This window comes from Nannobrachium achirus (genome assembly GCF_963921795.1).
Source record: "Nannobrachium achirus genome assembly, chromosome: 12".
Lineage (NCBI taxonomy): Eukaryota > Metazoa > Chordata > Actinopteri > Myctophiformes > Myctophidae > Nannobrachium > Nannobrachium achirus.
The window spans coordinates 51095700-51119944 of NC_137832.1; the positions used below are offsets into that span (position 1 = coordinate 51095700).

At 45.3% G+C, this 24245-nt stretch overlaps 1 protein-coding gene across 2 annotated transcripts in view; it reads right to left on the reverse strand.

Moving 5' to 3' along the window:
* Window positions 1–6849: 6849 nt before the first annotated feature.
* The window catches only part of camsap1b (calmodulin regulated spectrin-associated protein 1b), a 40973-nt gene continuing 23577 nt past the window's right edge, over window positions 6850–24245 (reverse strand). For both annotated transcript variants that reach the window (XM_080739308.1, XM_080739307.1), the window contains 13 exons: window positions 23767–23908; window positions 21749–21888; window positions 21425–21521; window positions 20935–21094; window positions 18750–18835; window positions 18118–18202; window positions 15521–17762; window positions 14409–14545; window positions 12884–13131; window positions 12358–12460; window positions 10845–10957; window positions 10499–10617; window positions 6850–9559 (listed from right to left, as the gene is read on the reverse strand). In XM_080739308.1, the coding sequence (XP_080595434.1) occupies window positions 9263–9559; window positions 10499–10617; window positions 10845–10957; window positions 12358–12460; window positions 12884–13131; window positions 14409–14545; window positions 15521–17762; window positions 18118–18202; window positions 18750–18835; window positions 20935–21094; window positions 21425–21521; window positions 21749–21888; window positions 23767–23908 (3969 nt within the window). In that variant the 3' untranslated portion in view covers window positions 6850–9262. The remainder of the gene's footprint in view (window positions 9560–10498; window positions 10618–10844; window positions 10958–12357; window positions 12461–12883; window positions 13132–14408; window positions 14546–15520; window positions 17763–18117; window positions 18203–18749; window positions 18836–20934; window positions 21095–21424; window positions 21522–21748; window positions 21889–23766; window positions 23909–24245) is intronic.

Here is a 24245-nt window from a genome sequence, read left to right on the forward strand (position 1 = left end):
GGATTTGAACATGGAACCTCTGAACCAAGAGTCTGATTGTTAGACCACTACACCATCTTTCCCTAGAAGTTTTCCCGTGCTTTTGAGTAATTCTTTTGTATTTCAAACCTTGAAAAGGTCCAAATAATACAAAGAACTGTGGGAGGGCTGGGATTTGAACATGGAACCTCTGAACTGGGAGTCTACTCATCAATCCACTACACTATATTCCACTTGAGATTTCATCAGGTGCTTTTGAGTTTTTCTTTTGTATTTTAACCTTGAAAATGTCAACTCACAACAGAAATGTATGAGGACTATATATACATTTCCAGTGCTTTGAGTAATTTTTTTTTGCTTTTCAGATTTTAACATACACATTTGAATAAAGGCGGCCACGCTACCCCTGAGCCACTGGCGACCCATTACCATTACACAATTAAAATATAATAATCATAATTGCAATATAAGCGGTCGCTTAGGGCCACAATCACAATGAGGCGCCACATCACAGGGAGAGCAAAAAATATATATATATATATATTTTCTTTGGTTGTGGTTAATTGCGCTGGGAGTGTTTTGGGGGGCCACCAATTTTGTGTTTATTTTATTTTATGTATTTGTTCGCTTAGGGCCACCAGAGTCCTGGGTTAGGCCCTGCCTGGTGCTTGTAGCGCTGCTGGTTGAGGTGCGTTTGCTTCCATCTGTGTCTGGTCCAGCGGCCGTGGTTGTGGACCACCTCATGCAGGAGGTCCATGCAAGCATACTGGTTGTCTACACCCGGGGAAACTCCACCAGAGGGCGCCGTTGAGCTGAAACTCCCCTGGTCTGCACTCTGCCTGCTGCTGCCCGGTCCCATCTGCTGCACCTGCTCCTGTTCATAGGACTGTCATGTCCCCATTGAGTGATTGATTGAATACATAATTAACAAGATTGTTAACAGTACAGGTAGTACAGTCAAAGGTTATGCTAAATGGATAAACATAAAAAGACCCAGGGGGCTTGTTTCCATTGTGGTCCATTGTAGCCGACTCAATTAATCAGTAGGCTAATATAACAACACAACACAACACAACAACCCCCCCCCCCCCACACACACACACACACACACACACACACACTTGGAATGTAGGAGTTAAATTTAGTTTGAATCGGTTCAGCAGATAAATATTGTGAAAATAGCAGATCAGCTTTATCAGCGTTTGACAATTTGGCCAATGTTTGACTAGTGTGTTGATTACTTGATGCTATAATGTAATCTGAAAGGGTCTTAAAATGTAATCTGAAAGGGTCTTAAAATGTAATCTGAAAGGGTCTTAAAAGTCCTTAAATATTCACTTTACTGACCCCATTGGTTTAATCTATTTGTATTTTATCATGAAATTTGGTTGACGATAAATTGTCGCATAAATCATTGCGATTATGTAAGAATCAGGTGACAGGCTTACCTGTTCATTCACTAGCACTCCTTGGTCAGACTCACAAGTGTCGTGGTTTTCAAACCCTTCTGTCATTTCGGCAGCTCCTTCCTCCGGCGTCACCTCAGCAGCGCTACCTTCATTTTCCTCCTCATCTTCATTCAAGCTGCTCTGGCTCTCGCTGGGACCTTCACTCTGCACCTCAGCGGGCAAGGAACCAGGTGGACTTAGGTCAGGTGACCTGGGGTTTACATCCTCCTCACTTAGTTTTGAACTGTCATCTTCTACTGCTGCTATTTCCTCTTGGCAATCTGTGTCAGAGGTGGCCGTGAGTGACTGAGACTGTCTCCATTCCCTGGCAAGTTCATTCATCTCTGGTGGGACCATGCTTTGGTCTGAAGCAGGAAGTTCATTAGTTTCTGGTGGAACCATGCTTTGGTCTGAAACAGCAGATACCAAGTCTGGAACGCGAGTTTCCTCAACCTCATCTGCTCTGTCTGTCTCTGGTGTAATCTGAGTTGCGGATGGTGATTTCAGAGCGCAGACTCCACTGCTCTGCAAAGATGTGTCGACCGAAATCACATCTCTTGCACACGCAACCTGCTCCGTTTCACCTTCAGACTCGGCTTGGCCTGTGAGCTCTGCTCGTAGTGGACGGTTAGGTGTGTGAATAGCGAAGATACTAAGCTCTTCCTGCTGGTCCGTAGCGCTGCATCTTGCTTGCCACTGAGCTGAGGTGGGCGGCCAGGTGGAGACCCTCGCCATGACCTTACGCATCTGTAACTGATGGCCCGCTGTGCCATCATGCTGACCTTTGACAGGGTCCTGTAGGTTTGGTTTGGAGGGGTCGCCGGTGCCGATGCTTAGGTACGGTACTGGGTCTATGTTTACAGACACACAGGGAATGGCTCTGGCATCATCTTCCCATCTTACAATGTCATTGTCATCTTTCTCATTATTCTGAATCGCTTCGTTTGTTAATTCAGCATTTTCTTTTTGCCTTATTCCAACCTCTCCGGCCTCCGTTCCCAGCTTTCCGTTCCCTTCGGCTGTGTTCTCTGTGTTTTGCAAGGGACTCTCTGTTTTAGCCTCTATGGTGAGTTGGTCCTTAACTGCGGTACAAGCAGGGGATGTCAGGAGTACAGCGTTGGCTGACTTTGCTCTGGCTCCAGTAACGGGAGTCCTCCAAGCTATCTCTGAGTTCCAACGCGTGGGGTCATACAGCTCTTTCCTCTCTGCTGGAGTTTTTGGATGCTTGGCTACATTGTCCTCGTCGACATCCTCTTTCTCTTCTTCACTCAGAGGTCCAGGCTTCACGCTTTCCCTCTTGCGCTTCCTCCTGTACAGCACTCCCAGAAAGCATGTCACACACAGCAGCACACACAGGGCCACTGTAAAGGAGGAAACAGAGTGAACAATGAACTGATTCGATATACAGGAATTATGTATTTCCATCTTAGTTATGCAGAGTATTTTCAAGTCAATGGTTCCCAAACATTTTTTAGTCACACAACCTCACCATGTCACGAGTAAATATCTGCTTTTTACATTTAAAAACGATATAATACACATTTTTCAAAATAATTTCTGACATATTATATAATATTATGTAAAATTCCTTAAATTTAAAAACATTTTAAGAAATAGCAGATCAGCTAGATTTGTTTGAAATAGGACTAAAGTTATTCATTCATAATTGGGTCCCAAATGTATCTTTTGGGTCTCTCTCAAGCTTAAAAAAGGTTGGGAACCACTGTTTTAAGTAAAGTCAGATTGAGTATGAAGCTGGTAAACAAATCAAAAATAATACCAATAACTCCTATGAGTGTGGGCACTGTGATGGACTTTCCTGCGGGCTTAAGTTGAAGGGTGAACATTTGTGTAGGCTTAGGTTGAAGGGTAATCTCTGGTGGTGGTGGTGGTGGTGGTGTTGTTGTTGTGGAGGTCCCACATGCTGATACGTTCCACACAGGCTGACCCAGCAGGGAGGCAGGACTCATGCAGGTGACCTCCATCTCCCTCTCCAGCAGAGATCTGCTCCGAAGATCTGAGGGAAGGAGGAACACGTTTCCAGAGGTCCTTCCGAGCAGCAGCCATTTCATTTGTGTATATACTGACTACCACGTTTCATCTAGCCTACCGTTTTGGTTGGGATCCTTTAGGGATTTTACCCTCTTAACGTTCTGATACCCTAACAGTTCCCTTCAACGATTCCTATATGGGGTTCCAAATGGACCCTGAAGGCTCATTCATACTCCAGAGAAGGTGAAGAGCAGTTCACCGCAGTGTCGTTTTCTAAAGTCAGAAAACTACAACATTGCGTTATTAGCCACGGTGAAGAGCGCTTCACCGCAAACCCTGACACATCTCCCTGCTTTTACTTTCTAACATCACCCCATCACCTAAAATGAATGAGCCTTTACAGGTCTCTAACTCTACAAATGTGTACACTCTCAAGAGTTTTGGAGATCCTTGAAATGAAAACGTTTGAGAACCACCGGCATTGTAATTGTATAGCTGGAGTGCTGGACATGAAGTTCACATACAGTACCAGTTCTAACAGTGTGATAAACCGTTTCCGGAAAGTGTTCTGAAACGTGATGGAACCAATTCCAGTTCCTCAATTTTGGATTCAGTTTCCGGATCCCAACCCTATGTATGTCTTCATTCACTATCCCTCACACCCTCCTAAAAACATGAACCCTATGATCAATATTCTGGAGTGAACATTTGCAGGGTGACCCTGGTCATCTAAGTGGTCAAACAACACAAGCTTGTAGGACTATTTTTGCCAAATGTTCGCCTATTATGATGACATACAGTACACAGAATAGGGATGCTATAGATAGGGTTCATTGATGTGGTTTAAAAAACCAAGACAGACAAACCTTTGAGGAAGTCAGCAAAGTCCTCCACGCCACAGGCGCAGTTCCACGGGTTTCCGTCCAGTCTCATGCTGGTAGAGCTGAGAGGCCTGAGCGCCTCCGGATCCACCCGAGTCAGCCTGTTCCCAGACAGGTCCAGATGAGCCAGGCTGCTCTGGAGGACGAAACTACCGGCATCGATGGCTCTGATCCGGTTCTTAGCCAGGTTCAGGAGAGTAAGGCCAATGAACGCGCCAAGCATGGGCCCGTCCAGGACCTCGATGCGGTTTTCCGCCAGGCTGAGGGCTTTGAGCCCGGCCGGTCGGTCGAACCAGGCCGCGTCGACCCGGGCGAGGCCGTTCTGGTCCAAGGTGAGGTTCTGGAGCTTCCGGAAGGAGCCCAGCGCCCCCGCGGCCATGCCGGTGACGTTGGCCCTGTTGATGGTGAGCCTGGTGATGGAGGCCAGGCTGTCGCTGCGGAACGCTGTGGAGTTGATCTCGCCGACGTCCTTCAGAATCATCACCACTGACGAATAACCTGCGCTGAAAGCTGAGTGCAGAGATACAGCATACAATAGAGAGGCAGTGTGTGGGTTTGTAAAAGAAAATGATACTTTTAGCTTTTTGCCAATTTAATTCTTATAAAACATAAGGTTTGTATTGAATCTTTTAACCAATGGACGCTTAACCACAAAAACAACTGCATATAACGCAGTACTTGCACACTCTGCTGGTGCAAGTAATTGTTTCGGAAATAGTCAATCTACAAGCTCACTGTGAGCTTGTAGAGCTGCTATTTAACCCCACTGCCCAAAATTGGGTGGGACCTCACGGTTAAAGATGTTAATCAAAGAAAACGGTTTCTTACTTGATGGAACCTCCTGGCAGATCATTGTGATGCCATCCAATGTACAAGCACGGCCCAGGTGGTCACAGACCACACACACCAGCAACAAAGCAAGGCCAGGGACACAAACTGTAGAGACGCAGGAGGATTATTTACATGACATTTCTTAATAATAAATCTTTCTTTTTGCTTAATATTTCATCATTTAGCTGAGAAAATTGAACAGCGCCAAAACTTACCGTTCATGATAAGACTCCTCTGGGACAGGATCTAATAAGTCTGGGCTATCTGTACCACGTCTAGAGACACAATCATGCTGTATAGACCTCTGGTGTGTGTGTGTGTGTGTGTGTGTGTGTGTGTGTGTGTGTGGTGAACCTGCAAGTTGACTGTAAACGGTATGTTGCCATGACATGGCTTCAGTTTACCATGGTTATGATGACCACAGGCGTTAAAGCCACCTCTGTTTCTCAACATGGGGTCAGGGGACCGACCACCAGCTGTCGAAATGGACAAACGCAGGTCTGTGACTCAGTGTATAGAAAAGGAACCAAATGGACGCTGACTGGTCGATTTGGTTCCATTTGTACACTCTTAAAAGGGTAATGAACATTTAGAGGATGTAGAGGATTTTACAGTTTAGATTGGGGTCCCAGAAAGAGAGATCAAATGTGGGTTTGTTGTCTAATGCATATCAAACTGGGGGTCCTTGAAATTAAAAAGGTTGAGAATCGCTGAACTTAAGTTGACTATAATGAAACCCCAATCTACTCTGTAAAATCATCAGTGTTGATTTAACACCTATCCATGTCCCATGTGTGCACGCTCATCAGTTCCAAACCTGTGAGGGTCTCTTGGTGGTCCCGGGGCCGCATGTTGAGCACCAGTGCGTTAAAGCATGACCCCTGCTGTTACAGTTGGTTTGAGGGGAAGGCAGTTAGCTCTCTGAGGGAGGCCTGCCCTGAAGTCACGCAATTGCAACTCTGATATCCACTATGAAAAATGTATCAGTCCTTTCAGAGGTGAGCAAGCCTGTGTGACATTAGTTTTAACCAGTCTGTCCAATACTAGGACGCCCTTTTCCCCCCCTCACTAAATATCTGGCTGAACACATCTGGTCTACAAGCTCACAACACATTGCAGAATGTAGAGAATTATCATTCTGCAATTTTCACCACATTTTCACAGAATGTTTGCTGTAGAATCTGGATGCTTTTATTATTTATGATTTTTTAAAGACAAATTTTGACATTTGCCCAAAACAGCGACGCCAGGGTTAAATTTCACTTTCAAATAAGATTTTAAATAAATGAAACAATTGAAAAATCACAGCCCCCTCACGCATTTTGTCCTTCTAATGCATGAGGGGGCTGTGATTTTCCCATTACCTTTTCATTTGTTTTGGTTTAATTTATTTGAAAGTGAAATATCCCTTTAATGTGGTTGAATAAATAAATAAAATAGAAATAGACAAAGATCAAGTGAAGGGATGCACATCTGTGGCTTGTTGTGAAAAGTGAACATGCTGCTCATGTGATGGTGGTGAGCTGAGCTGTAATCGTTTAGAAATTAGAAAGGTGTGGCGTCCAAATCCATAACAGAAACAATGGTGAGTCACACAAATGGACAAATTAAACCAAGACAAAAGAATAAAAAATGAAAATGTTTCTTTGTTTATTTTATTTAATGGAAAATGTATAGTGTTTCAGTGCTTCTTTTTAAATAAATAGGTGGTATGGGAATCAAAGATAAAAACAACAACATGATGAAGAGTAATCCACTAGTGTAACAAAAATGGTGACCAATGCCAAATACAATCTTTTAGTAAACATAAAATAGACACACCTGCGTACAACAGTAAGATCTATCAAAAAATAATAATCAAAATGCAGCAACAAATGATAATCAAGTATTCTACGTAGTTTTTTTTTGGAGACAGCAGTAGTATCAATGGATGCCCTTCACGTTTACTGGTCAGTAATTGTGTCAATCTTAGTGTTTGGTTTAGTTCCACATAGGTTGCTTTTTTACGAGTGCACAACAGCAGTTTTTAAAGACAATACCATGGTCATTAGTTCACACATAGTTTTTTGTATGCCCGTAAAAAAAAAGGAAAAAAAGAGGTGAAAGAAAACAGAAAACAAAGTAACGCTTAATTACTCTCCGTCGTATGACGGAGTCGCGTGCCGAAGATATCTGCCATTTTCCGCGTGCAACAGCGTGGTAGAACAAAGTATAAAATCGGGCTTAAAGTGCATGTGCAACACTTCTGGTTGTTCTCGAGGCCAACAAAGGTTCCTAAAAAGCACTTGGATGTGAATGAACATACAGAGAGGACAGACAGACAGACAATGTGGCAGTGTTTGTTGACACATTGGAGGAGGAATGTTCTTTAATGTCGGTAAATAATTGAACCACAAGCCCCCACACCCCGTCCCACCTTCCCAACACACAGTAACCCATTATGAATATATCAAATACGGTCGTTCAAACGGCGGGTTACAGGGACACAACACTCTTTGCAACAAAGAGTATGCGTCTCTCTGATGATTTGGTAAAAGGAAGCGGCTGGAGGGCCGGATGGGATGGGAGTCCATTGTGTGGTAGAAGCCTTCGACACATGTTCATGAGTGCACCTTTTAATACAGGACAATTCTAGAGTGTGCCCATTAGAGAGAGAGAGAGAGATAGATTGATTGAGAGAGAGAGAGAGAGAGATCCAGCGTGAGAGAGAAACAAAAAACACGACTAAGCTCTAAACGTCAGAGAATTCCCGTTATGATGAAAGCACATAACATCGGCATTAACGCGAAACCACATTGCTTTAAAAAAAAAAAAAAGAAAGAAAATAGACATTGTGTACCAAAGCCTATCATTCGCCCCTTTTGTCACCCTTACTAAAAAAGGATGGTTCCATAATTAATAAAAGCAAAAGTATTTAAAATGGATCACCTTTTTTTTTTAAAGGTGTTTTTCTTAGCTATACCCATTACCCAGTGCTACACAGACCAGCGCCTAGTTTTGATTTAAAAAGCGGCTGAATACATAGACGATAGTACCATGATGCATGAAAGGCCAACAGATGTCAGGGGGAGCCGGGCAGAGCCCCCCACCCCCCCCCCCCCCCCAGGGGGACAGAAGAAGACAGTTCAGAGCAGCAGGTTCGCAGACCCCTGGCGAGGCAAGAATGGCAATGCCGTTCTCATTTAACCGTCACATTAGTCCAGTGGTTCTCAAACCTTTAATTAATTTCAGGGACCCCCATAACTGTAAAAGTGTACAAATGGAACTAAAGGGATCCCTTATGGGTCCATTTGGTTTCATCTGTACACTCATTGTTTAAGGGTCCATTTTGAACCCCCTCAAGGAACCGTGAGGGTCCCTGCGCTCCACTTTGAGATTGAGAACCCCCAGCATTAGTCCACACTTGTTGGTGCAATGGAGCGATTCAATCCCCGGCAAAAAAGGGGGATGTAATTCTGTGTCCCTCGCTTCCGATTTCTGCATTACTTGGGACAGAACAGGCAAGCCCAGGTTCTGCCACCGTTTTCTTGTTTGCCTAAAAGAAAAGGGCAAGGATTGTAGTGCTGCAGCTGAGCTCTGGAACCACGACAGTGCCAAACCAATAAATACACTCAAGTAAATAAAAAAGAAAATCCACCACATGAGAGACAAAAGAAGAGGAAAATGCCACATGCTTGAGTCGTGGTCATCGTAGAAAAATGGGAGCAGGAATCGACAGCACCTGAACAGAAGGCATTGAGGTCACAGGGAGAGGTTATAATTAACCGTATTAACCTCAGATGGGATTTTCCCTTTGCTTAGACTCGTCTCAAATACAATCCAGTGACGCGGTAGTATTTTCCATTTCTCCCTCCGTAACCCTCGGTCCTGCCTACAGGCGACCACGTGTCCTCAAGCGTGGCCTCTGGCGAGGTTTCGAGAGCAACAAGGGGGTTAGCTAGGGTAGGCGTCAATGCAGTCTATCCAGGGAAAACGAGCAAGATGATCGGGGGGTCTGATGATGTTGGGAGCGGTGGAGACGATTGTTTAGAAAACGAGCAAGATGATCGGGGGGTCTGATGATGTTGGAGCGGTGGAGACGATTGTTTAGTTTAGTGTTTTTTCTAAAGATCCTTCTCATCTCTGAGCCCGTTATTTGGCGCTCTTCTTTGGCACGGTGCCCCTCTTGGCCTGCCACAGGTGGTTGTGGATGGTCAGGGCGTCCACGCTGACCGACACGGTCTTGGCGGGGATGACGGTGAACTGCTTGCGGTCCGAGCTGTACTTGTACAGCTTGTCGATCATCTTCCGGCTGATGGCCTTGGGGCCGGTGCCCGTCAGCTTGGCGATCTCCTCCGTGTCGGGGAAGAAGGAGTAGAGCGCCCGGAACTGGCAGCCGCCGTCGCGGAACAGGATCATCAGGTGGTTGGACTCGCACTTCTCCAACTCCTGGTGGGTCGGAGCAATGTGTTAAAAGTCAATTTATGCTTTGAGAAAGAAGTGTCTCACGATGTTCTGAGTTTTTGGACAGTCATACGTAAAAGACAAATTACAATAATTGGGTGTATTGCCTGTATTTTATATAATGTCATCCGGCCCTATAGGACAGCTACCTATGGACCTATGGGAAACATGGCTTGGGGAAACATCGGTTCCCCATGCCTGCAGCCCTGTTAACTCATTGCATGCCAGGCCCGATAGTCCCGAGATTATTTCAATGTCTTTCCCCGCCAGGCCCGATAATCCCGAGAAAAAAAATAAAAATAAAATAAAAAAATAATAATAATTTCAAAAAAAAAATTTGGACCCCAAAATCTTTAGTAGGCATGATAGCAATCGCGAAATTGCATGTTTAACCCCCATAGCAACCCCATCTTTCAAACATGGCAGCCATCTTTGTTTACATTTTAGGAAAACATAATGGCTGCTATCTCATGAATGCCTGAACGGATTTCCATTCGGATTTTTTTGTTTGAAAGCTGTGAGCAATGTGCAGACACGTGGTGCATTATCTAGGCATGGGTGTGCATGATCCGTGCACTATGAATTACATGGAAGTCTATGGAGACAGAGGCAGGGGAGAGTACGAAGGTATTGTTAAATGGCGGGGAATGTGTTAAGACTGCAGGTAATCCAGATGTATTTCTCAAATCCGATCTTTGGGACCAACTGTTCACACTTGTTATTGGCAAGTGATCAGATCTGATCTGTGTGTTCAGAGTTTTTTCGTTTGGTTGATGTGGCACTATTTGCATTCGGGAAACGCAATATAACAGACATCAACAACTACAGAAGACACAGAAACGAGAAAGATTTACAATATCTCAACTCTCCATTTCTTCCATAAAATAACAGCGCTATAGAAAGGTTCTCATCGTGGATTCTGACCTCTAGGATCTGGTTCTTCTGGGGTTCGTTGACCTTGCCCGCCAGGCAGCAGTGTGCGATGGCGTTGTGGATGATTGGCTTGTTGGACTTGGCGCTCGGTTCCTTGAACAGCTTGGGACCTAAAGAAAATCAGTTTTTAGACACCGTAAGGCCAGTTTTTAGACACCGTAAGGCATGAAAACAAGATTTTGATAACGCAAATCTTCTCTTCTGGGGGTCCATGGCACAAAACATTTTCCGATGGGGGTCCGCCGCGGCCAAATACATATTAATTTGGGGGGCACTTGACATGAAATAGTGAGAACTAATGCAGAGCAGCCATTATAGAAACTCTCCGTGCACTGACCGGTGTACTCAGCCATGGAGGTGATGGAAGACGCAGTGGAGCCGTTGTCCCAGTCTCTCTCTGCGGTGCGGCTGGTGTTCCTGCTGCCTGGGAAGGACTCTACAGAGTCACAGCTGGAACACACATGATTAAATATACAGAATTAATACTAACATCACCATACATATAAAACCATAATAATGATAATAATAGGGTGGAATTTAAATATTACAACTCTGGAAATGAAGGCAGGTTTCTACCAGAGGCAGGGGCATCAGGGAAAGCCCACCCCCTAGTGTTCACATTTAAAGGACAACTTTGCCTTTTTACAACAAGGCTTCATATTTTAGATTGTAATTAGAGAAAAGACAAGATGAGTGTTAAAACGTTTTCATTTACTTCTTTCTATCGTTTTAGCGATTTTAATGACATTGATTTCAGTGGTTGGGGGCATGCGTGCAAGTGGCTAAATATGTATTTTTTAGATACAATAAGCCCATTCTCAAGATGCACCACAATCTTTCATGGGCAGATGTGATTTATGGAGGCTAGTAGTGTTACTGTAAATAGTAATAAAGAAATTGCCGGGTTATTGTGTCTAAAAAGACACATTTAGGCACTTGCACGCATGCACTGAAATCAAAGTCATAAAAATCACTAAAACAATAGAAAGAAGTAAATGAAAACATTTTAACACTCATCTTTTCTTTTCTCCAATTACAATAAAAAATATGAACCCTTGTTGTAAAAAAACAAACAAAGTTGTCCTTTAACCTCAAATTCTGTTATTTTATGCATATTGTACAAACCGTTTTTGCAGATTAATCTGATTTAACTGCAATCGATGCCTGTCCATCTACATGTGACATGTATTATAATTTAGATACAAGTTGTATTCGACGCAAACCATTGATTTATTAACCACTTTCAAACGTGGAATCCCTATTTTAGGAATGTCATTATAGGTGAACATTTTGAAACGTTCTCACCTTCCGCCCCCAAACAAAAGCGACGCGTTGACAGCTTGTAGATGATCCACTATTTTTGCTATTTTAGAAGTGGAGCCTAAGTGGCAACTTATTTTTTTTTGGCCACCCCCTATTTCTTTCTGAAATTAAACCTCTGAGCTAGGGCTGTCACGATATGACATTTTACATGACGATTAATTGTCACTCAAATAATTGGCGATTAACGATTTAATTGTGTTTTTGTCGTTGATAATTACATTTCTGTTTGGCTTTGTAGGCTTTGAAGTTGTACATGGTAGATATGACACATAACCTAAATATACAAAGAAATTACTGACATATTTGACAGCTTACTACTTAAAAATTACTTTGATAGTGGAAATAGCCGATCTACAAGCTCACAACTTGAGCTTGTAGATCTGCTATTTCCACTATTTCAGACATTTTTCAACATTCACGATTATGACGATTATGACAAAATAATTGCGATAATGTCAAATAATCACGATTAGACGATTATGTAATAATTGTGACAGCCCTACTCTGAGCAGAGGGAGACAGCTTACCGTTGGGAGCCGGTGCCTCCAGAGTTGACACTGTCAGCTTCATTGGTGGTAGCGGAGGCCAGGGACAGATTGGAGCCTGACTGGGCGTTGCTCAGGTTGTCAGCTACATGTGAGCAGGAAACATTCATTATTGCACTGGCACAAAATGTGAGCCGCAATATGCAGTTTTTGACCACTAGAGGGTAGCAAGTACTAAGTTTATTCAGTGTTAGATATTTGATATTTATTTTCTTAGACAGAAAACACATTGTAACTTAAAAATAATAATAATAAAAAAAAAAACATATGATCTAAGAATGATATGTGTGAGGGGGCCGTGTTCTTTCAATTACATTTTCATAATTTATACATTTATAATCCATCATGGTAAAAATTTAGTTTCAAGTTGCAAATGGGTTTGGCGGCGTTTTGGATATTTACCATAAAAATGGGTCTGTGAGTGTGACCCAAACATGGGTCCTGACCCAGTGTTTGGGGGAAACCCTGGTCGATCTAAAAGCTACTGTGACTGAGGTGTAAATCTTACGCGTGGAAGAAGGGCACTTTGAGAAACTGTCGCTCGACGACTCCTCTCTGGTGAAGACGGACTTGGGTCTGTGTTTTTGCTTGGTCTTGGGAGTCTTGGGCATGGGAGCCTTGATGGGCATCTTGGGCTTGGCCAGGCCCTGCTCCTCCAAGATCTCCTGCTGTTTCCTCCGCAGGTACTCCTGCTTGATGAGCTCCCGCCGCGTCTTCTCCTCCTCCTTGCGCAGGCGATCCTCCTCGGCCTTGCGTCTGGCGAACAGAACAGAAAGGCACAAGGGCCTCATTTATGGTGTCTCACACAGAGTGACAGTCTAATCCAGATGTTCCACTTCCAACAGGAAGCTGCTGTAGCTAGCAGGCTCAAACTGTTGCAATGTTTGGGATCATGTTTAAATGATGTACTCTATGGAGAAGGTGACATATAAAATTAATGGTAAGGAAAATGTATTTGAAAAAAGGTGGGCCTCTTATCTATTAAATAAGCATAACATGCCCACTTAACTCTACCTATTGATTTGTCCATTTTATTTGTATTTCTGTTCAAACCAAAAGTATCTCAGACATAATCATCAAACAAAAAAAGCCTCTTTATCTTATTTTTTTATTTAATTTTTTGGTCTCTGTAAAGTGGTTTATTTTGTTGTTGTGTAGGTGGTGTTTTTTTGCACTAAAAAAAAAAAAAAAGTCAAGATGTCCTTACACGGCCATAACATGTGAAAAAAAATGTGAAATGACGGTAAATTTGTTTTCTGGAAGATGAGTGCATGTTAAATGACTTTAATAAAGTATAAAAAAAAAATGTTTAAATGTTTGCCTACATTCAGCAGGCAAGTGCATACAGACATCAAAGGGGGCTTGAGCCCCTGCCCTTTTACTTGTGAGTGAAAGTGCCCTCTCCGGACCATGGACATAGCAGTTACTAGTCTGAAAGAAAGGCAAAACCTCCTTTTCTGAACACAGCATTCAAGAGAATTGTCCTCTCCAAACTCGCCTGAACTTGAATGCAGCATTTTAGGTTGAAATAATTGCATCTCAAGTATTGGCTTGAACGTTGCTTATACTTAGTTGAGTGCAGCATCACACACTGAAAATAATCTCCCAAGCTCACAATGCGTCATGCTGCAACGCGTTGTGAGCTTGGAGATCGGCTATATTTTCGGTATTTTCACCAAAAGTGTCCTCTTTTTTTTTTTTTTTAAGATTTGTTTTTGGGCTTTTTATGCCTTTATTCAATAGGACAGTAGACTGACAGGAAATGGGGAGAGAGATGGGGAATGACATGTGGCAAAGGTCGTCCGGATCGGGAATCGAACCGGCGACGCCAGCAGGCATCATAGCCTAGTATATGGTACGCGCCTTGACCACCAGGCCAGCGGGCACCCCCCAAAAGTGTCCTCTTAAAATTCTATGCAGGTCCCTGACATTCAGCATCTGAGCATCGACTGAAGGGTTTCCCACCGTCTCAGGCTCAGAAACCTCTGATCGGAAGGCTTATGAGTTTATGAGGTCATGCTGTAAAGGTTCACCTGGCTTCATCTCGTTTGAGCTCCGACTCGACTTCAAGCTGCTGTTTGCGCAGCCGAGCCTCCTCAGCCTTCTTCTGCTGCTTCAGCAGGAAGGCTGCCCTCTTCTTGGCCAGCTCATCCTCCGCCTTCTGCTCGTCCTGCAGCATGAGAGAAGAGGGTTGGATATTAGTAGTCCTATTAAGGGAAAGAACTGAACAGAACAGGTAAAATGCTGTCATTAATTAAAACTGAATGACCCGATCTGCCATAATCAACGTTGCCTAAAGTCGTTTGAAGAAAGAAAATCACAGCTTTCATAGTCTGTTATTAACTCAATTCACTACCATTGACGAGATCTGACGGATTGTTTTATCGCCGTTTAATCGACTCCACGCTCTTGTTCCGCCTCTGAACACCATATCCAGTTCCTGCTATGCCTATTTCCGAAACCTGATATTTTGATCTACATCAGGGTCAATGTTGTTGACGTCGACAAACGATTATCTCCGAAACAATTTTTTCCAGAGTTTTTGCAGTAAAGAAGCCACATTCAAAAGAGCCTAGCAATGGAATGGATTATTGCTTCTCTTTGTTTTTCACCCAGCGTTACAAGAGATGCTCCCGTACATGATTGAGACAGTTTTGTGAACATTATGTAACACACGGTGGCCGCGCGCACGTCTGCAGATGTTCACGGTAAGAGCCTGGCAGTGGGGGCTTATAAAATGAATTTAATCCTGGGAGTAAATGAGTTAACGATCAAACGACAAATTACTTTTGAATACTTGTAATGTAAGTGAATGTAGGCCAATGCTAGAGGAGATTGTTTAAAAAGGTATTGAGCTGACTCTCTGACTCAACCACAACTGCTTTAGTGGTGCTTTCTCAACACCCTGGACCTTCTATCAGTCCCACCAGTTCCAGAAGAAAGAAGAATTTACCTACGTCATCCCACAAGGGAAATTCAGTTTTCAGCTTTACCCAGCTGACCCCCAGTGCTTCGCACAAGGCGCGCAGGGGGAGGGGAGCAGTGATAGCTGGAGCGGGGAATCGTACCTGCGACCTCTGGGACCTCCAGAGTCGTAGGTATGGACACTAACCACTCAGCTATCACTGCTTCTTCAAGGCCTTACCTTGAAGAAAAAGCCCATGCCAGACTTCTGCTCTCCGTCCTCTCCCTCAGTGCCGCCTCCCTCCTCTTCGTCAGCGATCTGCAGGTCGGAAATGTCCACCTCGATCAGGGGGGCTTTGCTGCGTTTCACCTCCTCCGAGGGCACGTTCTCCTTCCCCGAGCCGTCTGAGGAGTTGAGCTCCGTCTCTCTCATGGTACTGGATAGGCACTCGTCAAAGGACACTTCCGTCACGGCCGACAGGTCCACTCTGGTCGGTATGCGCAGGTTGGCGTCATCTTGAAGCCGGAATGTGGCGCTCCGAAGGTGGCCCGAGCCTGGCGTGGCATTGATTGTCTCTCCGGCGGTGGGGGTCCGGGGGTTGGGGGCGTCGGGGTGCTCGACCCTGGGGGACCGGCCCCCATGGAACTGCCTTGGCTGAGGCAGGGTGTCCCCGCTCTGCGTGGGGGTGCTACCCCTGGAGCCCTGCCGGCTCTGCTCCTTGGCTATCTTCAGCTCGGAGGGTTTGGACCTGGAGGCTCGGGTTGAGGAGAGCTTCGGGGGCTTCCTGGTTGGAACGGTGACGGTGGTGGAGAGGGACTCTGCACTGATGAACTGAACCGGCGCTCGCACTTTAGCGTCGCCGCCAGCCTTGTCGGCAGCGGAGGGGGGCAGCGGGGCAGCAGCAGCACCAGGGGGCGACTGCACATTCTGCTTCATCAGCATCTCCTGCTGAAACGACAGCTGCATCATCTGCTGCTGGATGCTGCCGATGGCCTCGTTCAGCAGCTCGATGGAGCGGTTGCACTCGTTCAGGTCCAGCTCTTCCTCCAGGTAGAAGCTTCCTCCGCTGCCCTTCTTGTCCCCGTCTAAGCTGCCTGGCAGCGTGGCGGCCACCTCTGCCTCCCTGCACCCCCGCAGGGTATCGACACACAAATCGTCCCTGGAAGCAGTGCCCTTCTCACCATTGAGCTCGTCTTTGCAAAAGTCAGCCTTGAGGCGGTCAGGCAGCGTGTCGCTCTTGCTGCCGCCGCCCTTTTTAACGATGTGCAGGAAGGCGGCCTTCCCGAGCTTCTGCCTCTGCCTGGCCGACAGCACCTCCATCTTCTTCTTCTGGTGCTCGATGGCCCGCCGCTTCTCCTCCAGCTGCATGTGGAGCTGCACGAGCTCCGAGGCCAGCACGGTGGAGCCGCCCGCCGCGAGCGGCGAGGACGGGCTCTGGTCCCGCCGGAGCCGCCAGGAGGAGGCCAGGGGCCCACTGCACTCCGAGCCGTCAGGAGTGGTCCTCTGGGAGCTGGAGGCGCTGGAGCGTAGGTCGTGGTTGCTGCCGAAGCGCTGCTGGTGCGCCTTGCGCTCTGCGAAGGAGGTCATGCGCACGCTGCCGCTGGCCTGGGAGTGCGTGCTGAGGCAAGGGCTGGAGCGCCCGCTGCCTCCGTTCAGGTCCTTGTCCTTGTCCACGTGCTCCTTGACGTTCATGTCTTCCTGGAGCTTGGCCGACTCCTCCTCTTCAGTGTCAAACGTTTTCCTGAGCCAGTTGGGGTCCTTGGTGGTCAGCGCCTCGTCCAGATCTTCCTCCTCATCCTCCTCCTCGTCCACCTCCTCCAGCTCGGGTTCCAGGCCCGGACCAGGCTTCTGCTCCTCAGAGTCAGAGTGCAGGTAGAAGCCCCCGGCCGGCTCTCGGGAGGAGGGGTCCACGGCCGCCTGGTCCTGGGGAGGATCGGCGTACGGCGGCTCAAGCTCCTCACCGGAGGGGGGACTGAAGGTCCTGTTGAGGCCGGGCAGGGCTTTCCTCCGGACAGCTGCAGCGGGACTGTCTCCTCGGCGCAGGGAGCCTCTCCCAGAGGACCGAGGAACCTCGCCGCTTTCCTCCTCCTTGTTCAGACATACAGACTTTTCTTTGGCCGGCTTCAGCACGGCAGGCATCAGTGGTTCTAGGTAAAAGCTATCTGTTGCGTGCTCGGCCTCGGTGGACGACTTGGGCGTGGCCGGGGCGGCTGCTTGTGCGCCATCTCCCCGTTCGGGGCCAGCGGGAGTGTCAGTTCTTGTAACGGCCGCCAGGGTCTCGTCCTCGGCCTCCGCGTTGACACCGGCAAGTAGGCCATGGCCGTTGATTCTCCGTGCCTGCGGAGGCTGGTGCTTGGGGGTGACGTTGATGACGTTTGAGGCCAGACTGTCCTTGCTAATGGAGCGGGCCAAGCTTATGCTGTCAGCCTCGCTGTCTGTGGCCGAGTGGAACATGGGGTAAGGGTTCAGTGTAGACATAGGTCTGTAGGGAGGAAGACATAACATACATTAACATAATTACGAATGCAATTAGATCACAAGAACAAGAACACAAGTGTTGGAAATTCATTATGACAACTAGGGGGTGTTAACCACTTCAGCCCTATATACTTTGTCGAAAGACGAATAGCAAAAGGAGCATGTAGATCTGCCCAATTTTATTATAATTTATTTTTACCCATAACAACATGCCCAAATAGGGACGCCAGGTTGAAAGTGGTTAAATATTATAAAGCCTAAAGCCTGCAAAACACTTGTATACTGGGCAGCAGGAACTAACTAAAAAAAGGCACACACACACACACCATCTTAAATAGAATGTACTTGATCAAGGTTACCTCTGCCTCTTCTCTGGCCAGGCAACGACAGAGCCTCTGGTCTGTGCCTCCATCTGAGTTAACGAATTGGAGCGGTTTCTCAGGCCTAGCACACAAACACAAATTGCCTTTTAAGCAGACGTCTAAAATAGATTGAATATAAATGATTCAGAGTGAAACCATATCTTAACGCTTAACTCAGTCTCTGCGCTCCCTGCGGATCGTCTTATATCGTCTTTTTATTCAAATTAAATATTTTAACTTCCTACTTCCTACTACTACTTCCGGTATGATCGCAATCGCGAACTGCATGTTTGACCCCCAGAACAACTCCATCTTTCAAACATGGCAGCCATATTTGTTTACATGAATAAAACATGATGGTCTCTATCTCCTGAATGCCTGAATGGATTTCCAAGCTGACTTTTTTGTTTGAAAGCTGTGAACGGCGTGCACACTCGTGGTGCATTATCTGTGCACGATTCGTGCACCAACATGCATGCTATTTTTTAAACCCTTTGGTGGCAGAGGAAAAAGGTACGATTTTTAAAGGTGGCAGGGTATGTGTTAAAGAATGAGACAAAAACTAAAAAAAGAAAACACTACGAATTCAAAGCTGCACAGGGCGAGTCATTAGTTGATAGTGTTCTTACCAGACCCTTCTTCCCCTTGTTGCTTCTGTTGCCTCTGTCTCAAAGGTAGGAGAGGATGGGACGGGCTGAAGGTTGGACCCCCTTTACTGAAAACCAGAAAAGATCACATTTAATATCTCACACTTTTTGTACGTAATCTCAACTGGATGAGAATTGAACGAGCGGCGGGTACACAGAAAGAACCACAAAGAGCATATAGTCAACAGTCAATAATCTAGACCGGACCTGGCCTAATAGGTTAAGGAGCTTGGTCAAATTGTCGTTTCAATATTTCGTTAACCCATTTAGAACGGGTACACATTTTGTGTATCATTATTTTATGCTTTAACTATTGAAAAATAGCAGATATACAAGTAGATTGTAGATCTGCTATTTTAGAAAAATCGTGAAAATTAGAATTTTGACCCGATTCTATAAGTGTCTTTTGAATCCTTCAAAGGTTTTTTTGAAAAACCTATGTTTCTATGTCAGCAAACTGGCTAGCCATCGTCAAAGAAAAGGTCCTTTTCACTCAACTGGAGCTCAGTTAGTCTGTTCTTGAGAGACTACTATGTCAGTGGTTCTCAAACCTTTTCATGTGACATTTATATTATATATATTATATTCATATTTATTTGGCCACGGACCCCCATCTCAAAATATTTAGTTCCAGGGACCACCCAGAAGCAAAATTTGAGTTACAAACGTTCGCTTTGAAAATACATATATTCAAAGATTTGCACACATTTTCATGACTTTTTCAAAAATAGCAGATCTACAAGCTCGCAGCGCGGCACTCGGTGCCGCGCTGTGAGCTTGTATATCTGCTATTTTTCACTGGTTAAAGCATTCAATAATTCTAGGCCTAAATGGGTTAAAATAAAACTTTAATAGCTCTTTATGCAAGGACGGTGCGTGCAGCTTGAAGTCATGTGAGCTGAACTACACACAGAGCGTTTACTTTAGTTTTCGAGGCTATGGATCCACTTTTCTCAGCTTTGTGCCGATTTTGGGTGAAATCTGTATCTTTGCACCTTTGACCTTTTTGACAAATACTTAACCCTTTGAACCTCTTTAAGCCCTATTCAAGCTTGTAGTTAATTTGTTCCCTTTACACCAAATCTCTTTGCTCAAAAATCTACAAGCTGTTTGTAGATTGTTTGCCACAGATTAAAGCTCCTTTAGGATTTTCTGGAGGTGAATAGGGGTATACCAGACCACGTAGGAACAGTGATCTTATTCTCATCTCTCTACTCTGACCTGTACCCATCCCGTGTTTCACTCGTACTGCTGTTGCTGTTAAGGATTTCCCCACAGGGATCGATATAGGTTTATTTTAATCTCATCTTACTGTTTTCATACCGACAACCTGCCAGAACAACAGATCAATAGATTCTTTCACCATCACACACACTATGCAAAGAGGCAAATACAGTGAAATGAACACTCCATTAACACAGTGACAGTGCAAAGGTCTTTACATGCTGGGAGCGTGACGAATAAACAAGAAAATCACCGGCAAGTATTTTTGCATGAAAACTAGTTTAACAAGTTTCTTTTTTTAAAAGGCCCCCAATTGAAACACGCCCAAAAGCTTTCTTGGTGTTTATCCTTAGCTGACCTCATACCAATGAACTGTACTGTCATGAAACTGTACCCTTTCCTTTTCCTTAACCTAACTAATCACACAGGGGGGGAAAAACGGCTTGCACCTGTGTGCAATCAAGTATAACTCAAGCCGTACATTTATGCCATGGCTATACGGAGCTGGATTTTTCATATATCCCGGTTTTTCAGATATCCACATAGAAAAATATCTAGGTCCACACGAGAAAGATATCTAGGTCTAAAATAATCTGAGTCCCCAGACCTCCACTGGGGGACAAGCACACACACAGTAAAGTCTTAAGAGATATCCGGGTACCGTGTCTACACGGATCCAGTGAATCGGATATTTTTCAATGTCTTCACTTATTTATCCGGTTTAAAAAATATCCAGCTTCGCGGCCGAAATATCCAGCTTCATGTGGCTGCAAGTCCCAACAGCACAAAAAAATGTCTAGCTTCAGAAATATCCAGCTCAGTGTAGCCATGGCCTTAGTGAAGGAGAAGATAATGGGTGCGATGACAAGATGAAGAAAACCTGCGGACGAACAAACAGGTAAAACAGAGAACGGGGAGCATGGAGAAGCAGAGTGAGACTTACAGAGCGTCAGCAGAGTCTTCTGGGTGCAGGAAATACCTGTTGCAGACTTCTGGGCTGCCCTGCACCTCGGTCACACCGGGGCTGGCCAGGAAACTGCGCTTGGTGGCATTGGAGATGGGCACTGATGGACGGGCACTCTTGGACTGTGCCATAGCTCGAGCTGGGAGGATGGGAGCAGTGTGGGTCAAGAGGGCAAAGGTAGCCGACTTTGAATAGCACCGTGCAGGCGGTGTTTGATAAAAAGCAGCATTAGAGGATCAACACATTTTATAAGAAATAAAAGGAGGACACCACTTCATATACCGATTTATGCAACATAAATAAAACTTTGTTTGGCTCAACAAACAATAAGAAAAACCTTACAATTCCTTTTTCACATTTGCTTAATTGAGAGGTAAGCATCTCTTGTATGTTCTAAAATACGTCCTTCAGAGATATGAGATTTCTTCTCCGTCAGTAATGGCATGAAGATCAAAGCTCTCTCGCCTACCATCTTTGAACTCCTGGGGGTCCCTGGGCTGGACAAACTCTGGCTTGACGATCTCAAACCACCAGAAGAGCTCAGCGATGAACACCATCACATTGTGCTGTGGAGAGAGAGAGCACAGGCAGCAGTGTAGTGTTTAAGGGGTCTGTCATAACACACAGTCAAGTGTCCTCAGTGTTCAAACTGCAAACCAAAACTTATTTGAATGAATAAACCATGACATTTACAGATTGAAGCTGTAATTAAACTCCATGAGATTGTGCAGCCTCAATAGTTAATTACATTGACGGTGTAGGTGTAGAAAGTATGTAAAAGAACAGAGCATACCTTGAGCACCAGGGGCGAGTAGAGCAAGTCTTCTGTCCGCAGGTAGAAGCTCTTGTTCAGATACTCGCTGGCAAACTCCATGAGAAGCTGGATGTTGTACAAGCTGTCTGCAATGGAGGGCACCTCCTTCAGGCAAATATCTGGCACAGGGATTGAAGCAAAAAAAAAATATATATCTCTGACTGAAAAGTTTTGTTGGGCCAAATCCTAATCTGCAATGTATGAATATAAGTAAAATTATCTTTTATTTTGGTATTGGTGATTGTAAACCTGTTTTCCTGCCATTATAACATATAGCCAACCAGTTGAAGAATTCACAGATTGTGGATTTAATATAGGCTTTTATGAGATATCCATGACAATTAGCATGTAATTGATTCTTAGCATGTATTCTATTGCTAGATTGACCACTTCAAATACCCTTTAATCTTCAAATAAATGTAATATCCATTATTACTGTAGGGCTTGACTTTACCAGCCACTTGGGTTATTATTATGCCCGATTTATACTTGGTTGTTAGTGTCACAGAATAACCACTGTGACACATATTGAACTATATGTGTTGCAGTATATCAGCTAGTCAGTGCGTTACCGGTGCGCAACTAATTACAGAAAGCTACGAGTGAGCCAAGAGAATGTAATCCGAATGACTGAAATCGGTCCTGAGTCATGGCGACTGAGAACCTCACTCCACACAGGCACAGGTTAGGTCAGCTCAGTCGGACTCAACGGCCTCGTGGCCAGGGGCGTCACACCAAATTCTGGGCCCTGGGTACAAGGATTCACTGCGGGCCCCCCATGAATGTTAACTATTGAAAAATAACAGATATACAAGCTCACAGCGCGGCACCGAGTGCCGCGCTGCGAGCTTGTAGATCTGCTATTTTTGAAAAATCGTGAAAATGTATGCCAAGAAACCTATGTTTCCATGTCAGTGATGCTCAAACTTTTTCATGTGAAGGACCCCCCATCTCAAAATATTTAGTTCCAGGGACCCCCCAGAAGCAAAATTTGAGTTACAAATGTTCACTTAAAAAATACATAGATTCAAAGATTTGCGCACATTTTCACGACTTTTCAAAAATAGCAGATCTACAAGCTCGCAGCGCGGCACTCGGTGCCGCGCTGCGAGCTTGTATATCTGCTATTTTTCAATAGATAGTTATTAGGGCCCCTCCACCACCTTGGGCCCCAGTAACTCAGTCCCACTTTCCTACCCCTTGTGACGCCCCTGCTCGTGGCTACAAAGGTCACAGATCTGGACGTAATGTGGGAGCTGTGTACTGTTAGCAGCTGACCAGAATAGCATCACAGTCATGTGTCAAATTCAACAGAACAGGGGAGAGGCTTGATGAGGGATGACACTGACAGGAGGATGAGGCATCTCATCAGATGAGGACATCCTCTCTGAATGTGACTGACCTGGTAACTGACAACTACTAATTTGGTTCCATTTGTACACTGTCAAGAGTTAGGGTGGCCACACACTAGCACATAATCGGGGCCTTTAATGACCCGCCCAAGAATCAGGACGGCTATGTCTAGTTTGGGGGCTAAGCTCTGGCATAAATATCGTCTAGTGTGACGGTTCAAAGATCCAATCTGAACCCTGCCGAGTTGCTCGCAGGACGGTCAGGCCGCCGTTGACTATTTTCAAAAATTCTTCTGCTTCCACATGTGAGAATTGTAGTGTGCGGTGCCCCCCGATCTTGTTAATCGTGTAGCGTGTGCATGTTTAGATGATCTGGTAAGAGAATCTTAGACGATTTCCAGTAGTGTGTGATGCTACCAGATTTCGATGCCCCGATAATCTTGTAATGTATTAACACCTTTAAGTGGAGACCTTGACATAAAGTTTTGAGAAACACTGGGGTGTGTGTGGTTGCCGTCCTCTGCCATGCACTGGGATCAATTCACTTGGATTTTTGATTATCACGATAATATTGTAAATCGCTATTTCCTTTGTCACAATAATCGTGACAAGAAATGCTCATATGGTCCCATCCCTACACTGTACCTTCTAGCTTCATGAGCTCAGGACAGTAGTAGTGAACCACGGTGAGCAGGGCGGCTCCATCACACACGTCCCTCATCAGGTCCTCCAGGAGGGGGAAGAAGGGCAGCTGGCGGCCCGAGGCGTGTTCCCTGCGATACCGCACCTGACCACCGGGAGGGCGAGAGAGAGGGAGGCTTTATTGAGCACTAAAGCCAGGGAGGGGGGAGAGTGGACAAAAACAACAACACCAGCAACAGCAGCAAAACAAGTGCGTACCACCAAGTGTGCAACATACTAATGGCGCTTTTTCAACTGCATGGTACTGGCTCAATGTGACTCGCCTTTTTCGGGGGGTTTCCATTAGGCGAGAGTTATTTTTGTATCAAGAGCTTTTTTTTGTCAACGCCTCTGCCAAGGTTCAGAGCGAGCTGAGGCGATACTAACGGTGATGTGGAAACACTGCAGACTACTGATTGGTCAGAGAGAATCATCACTAGTGT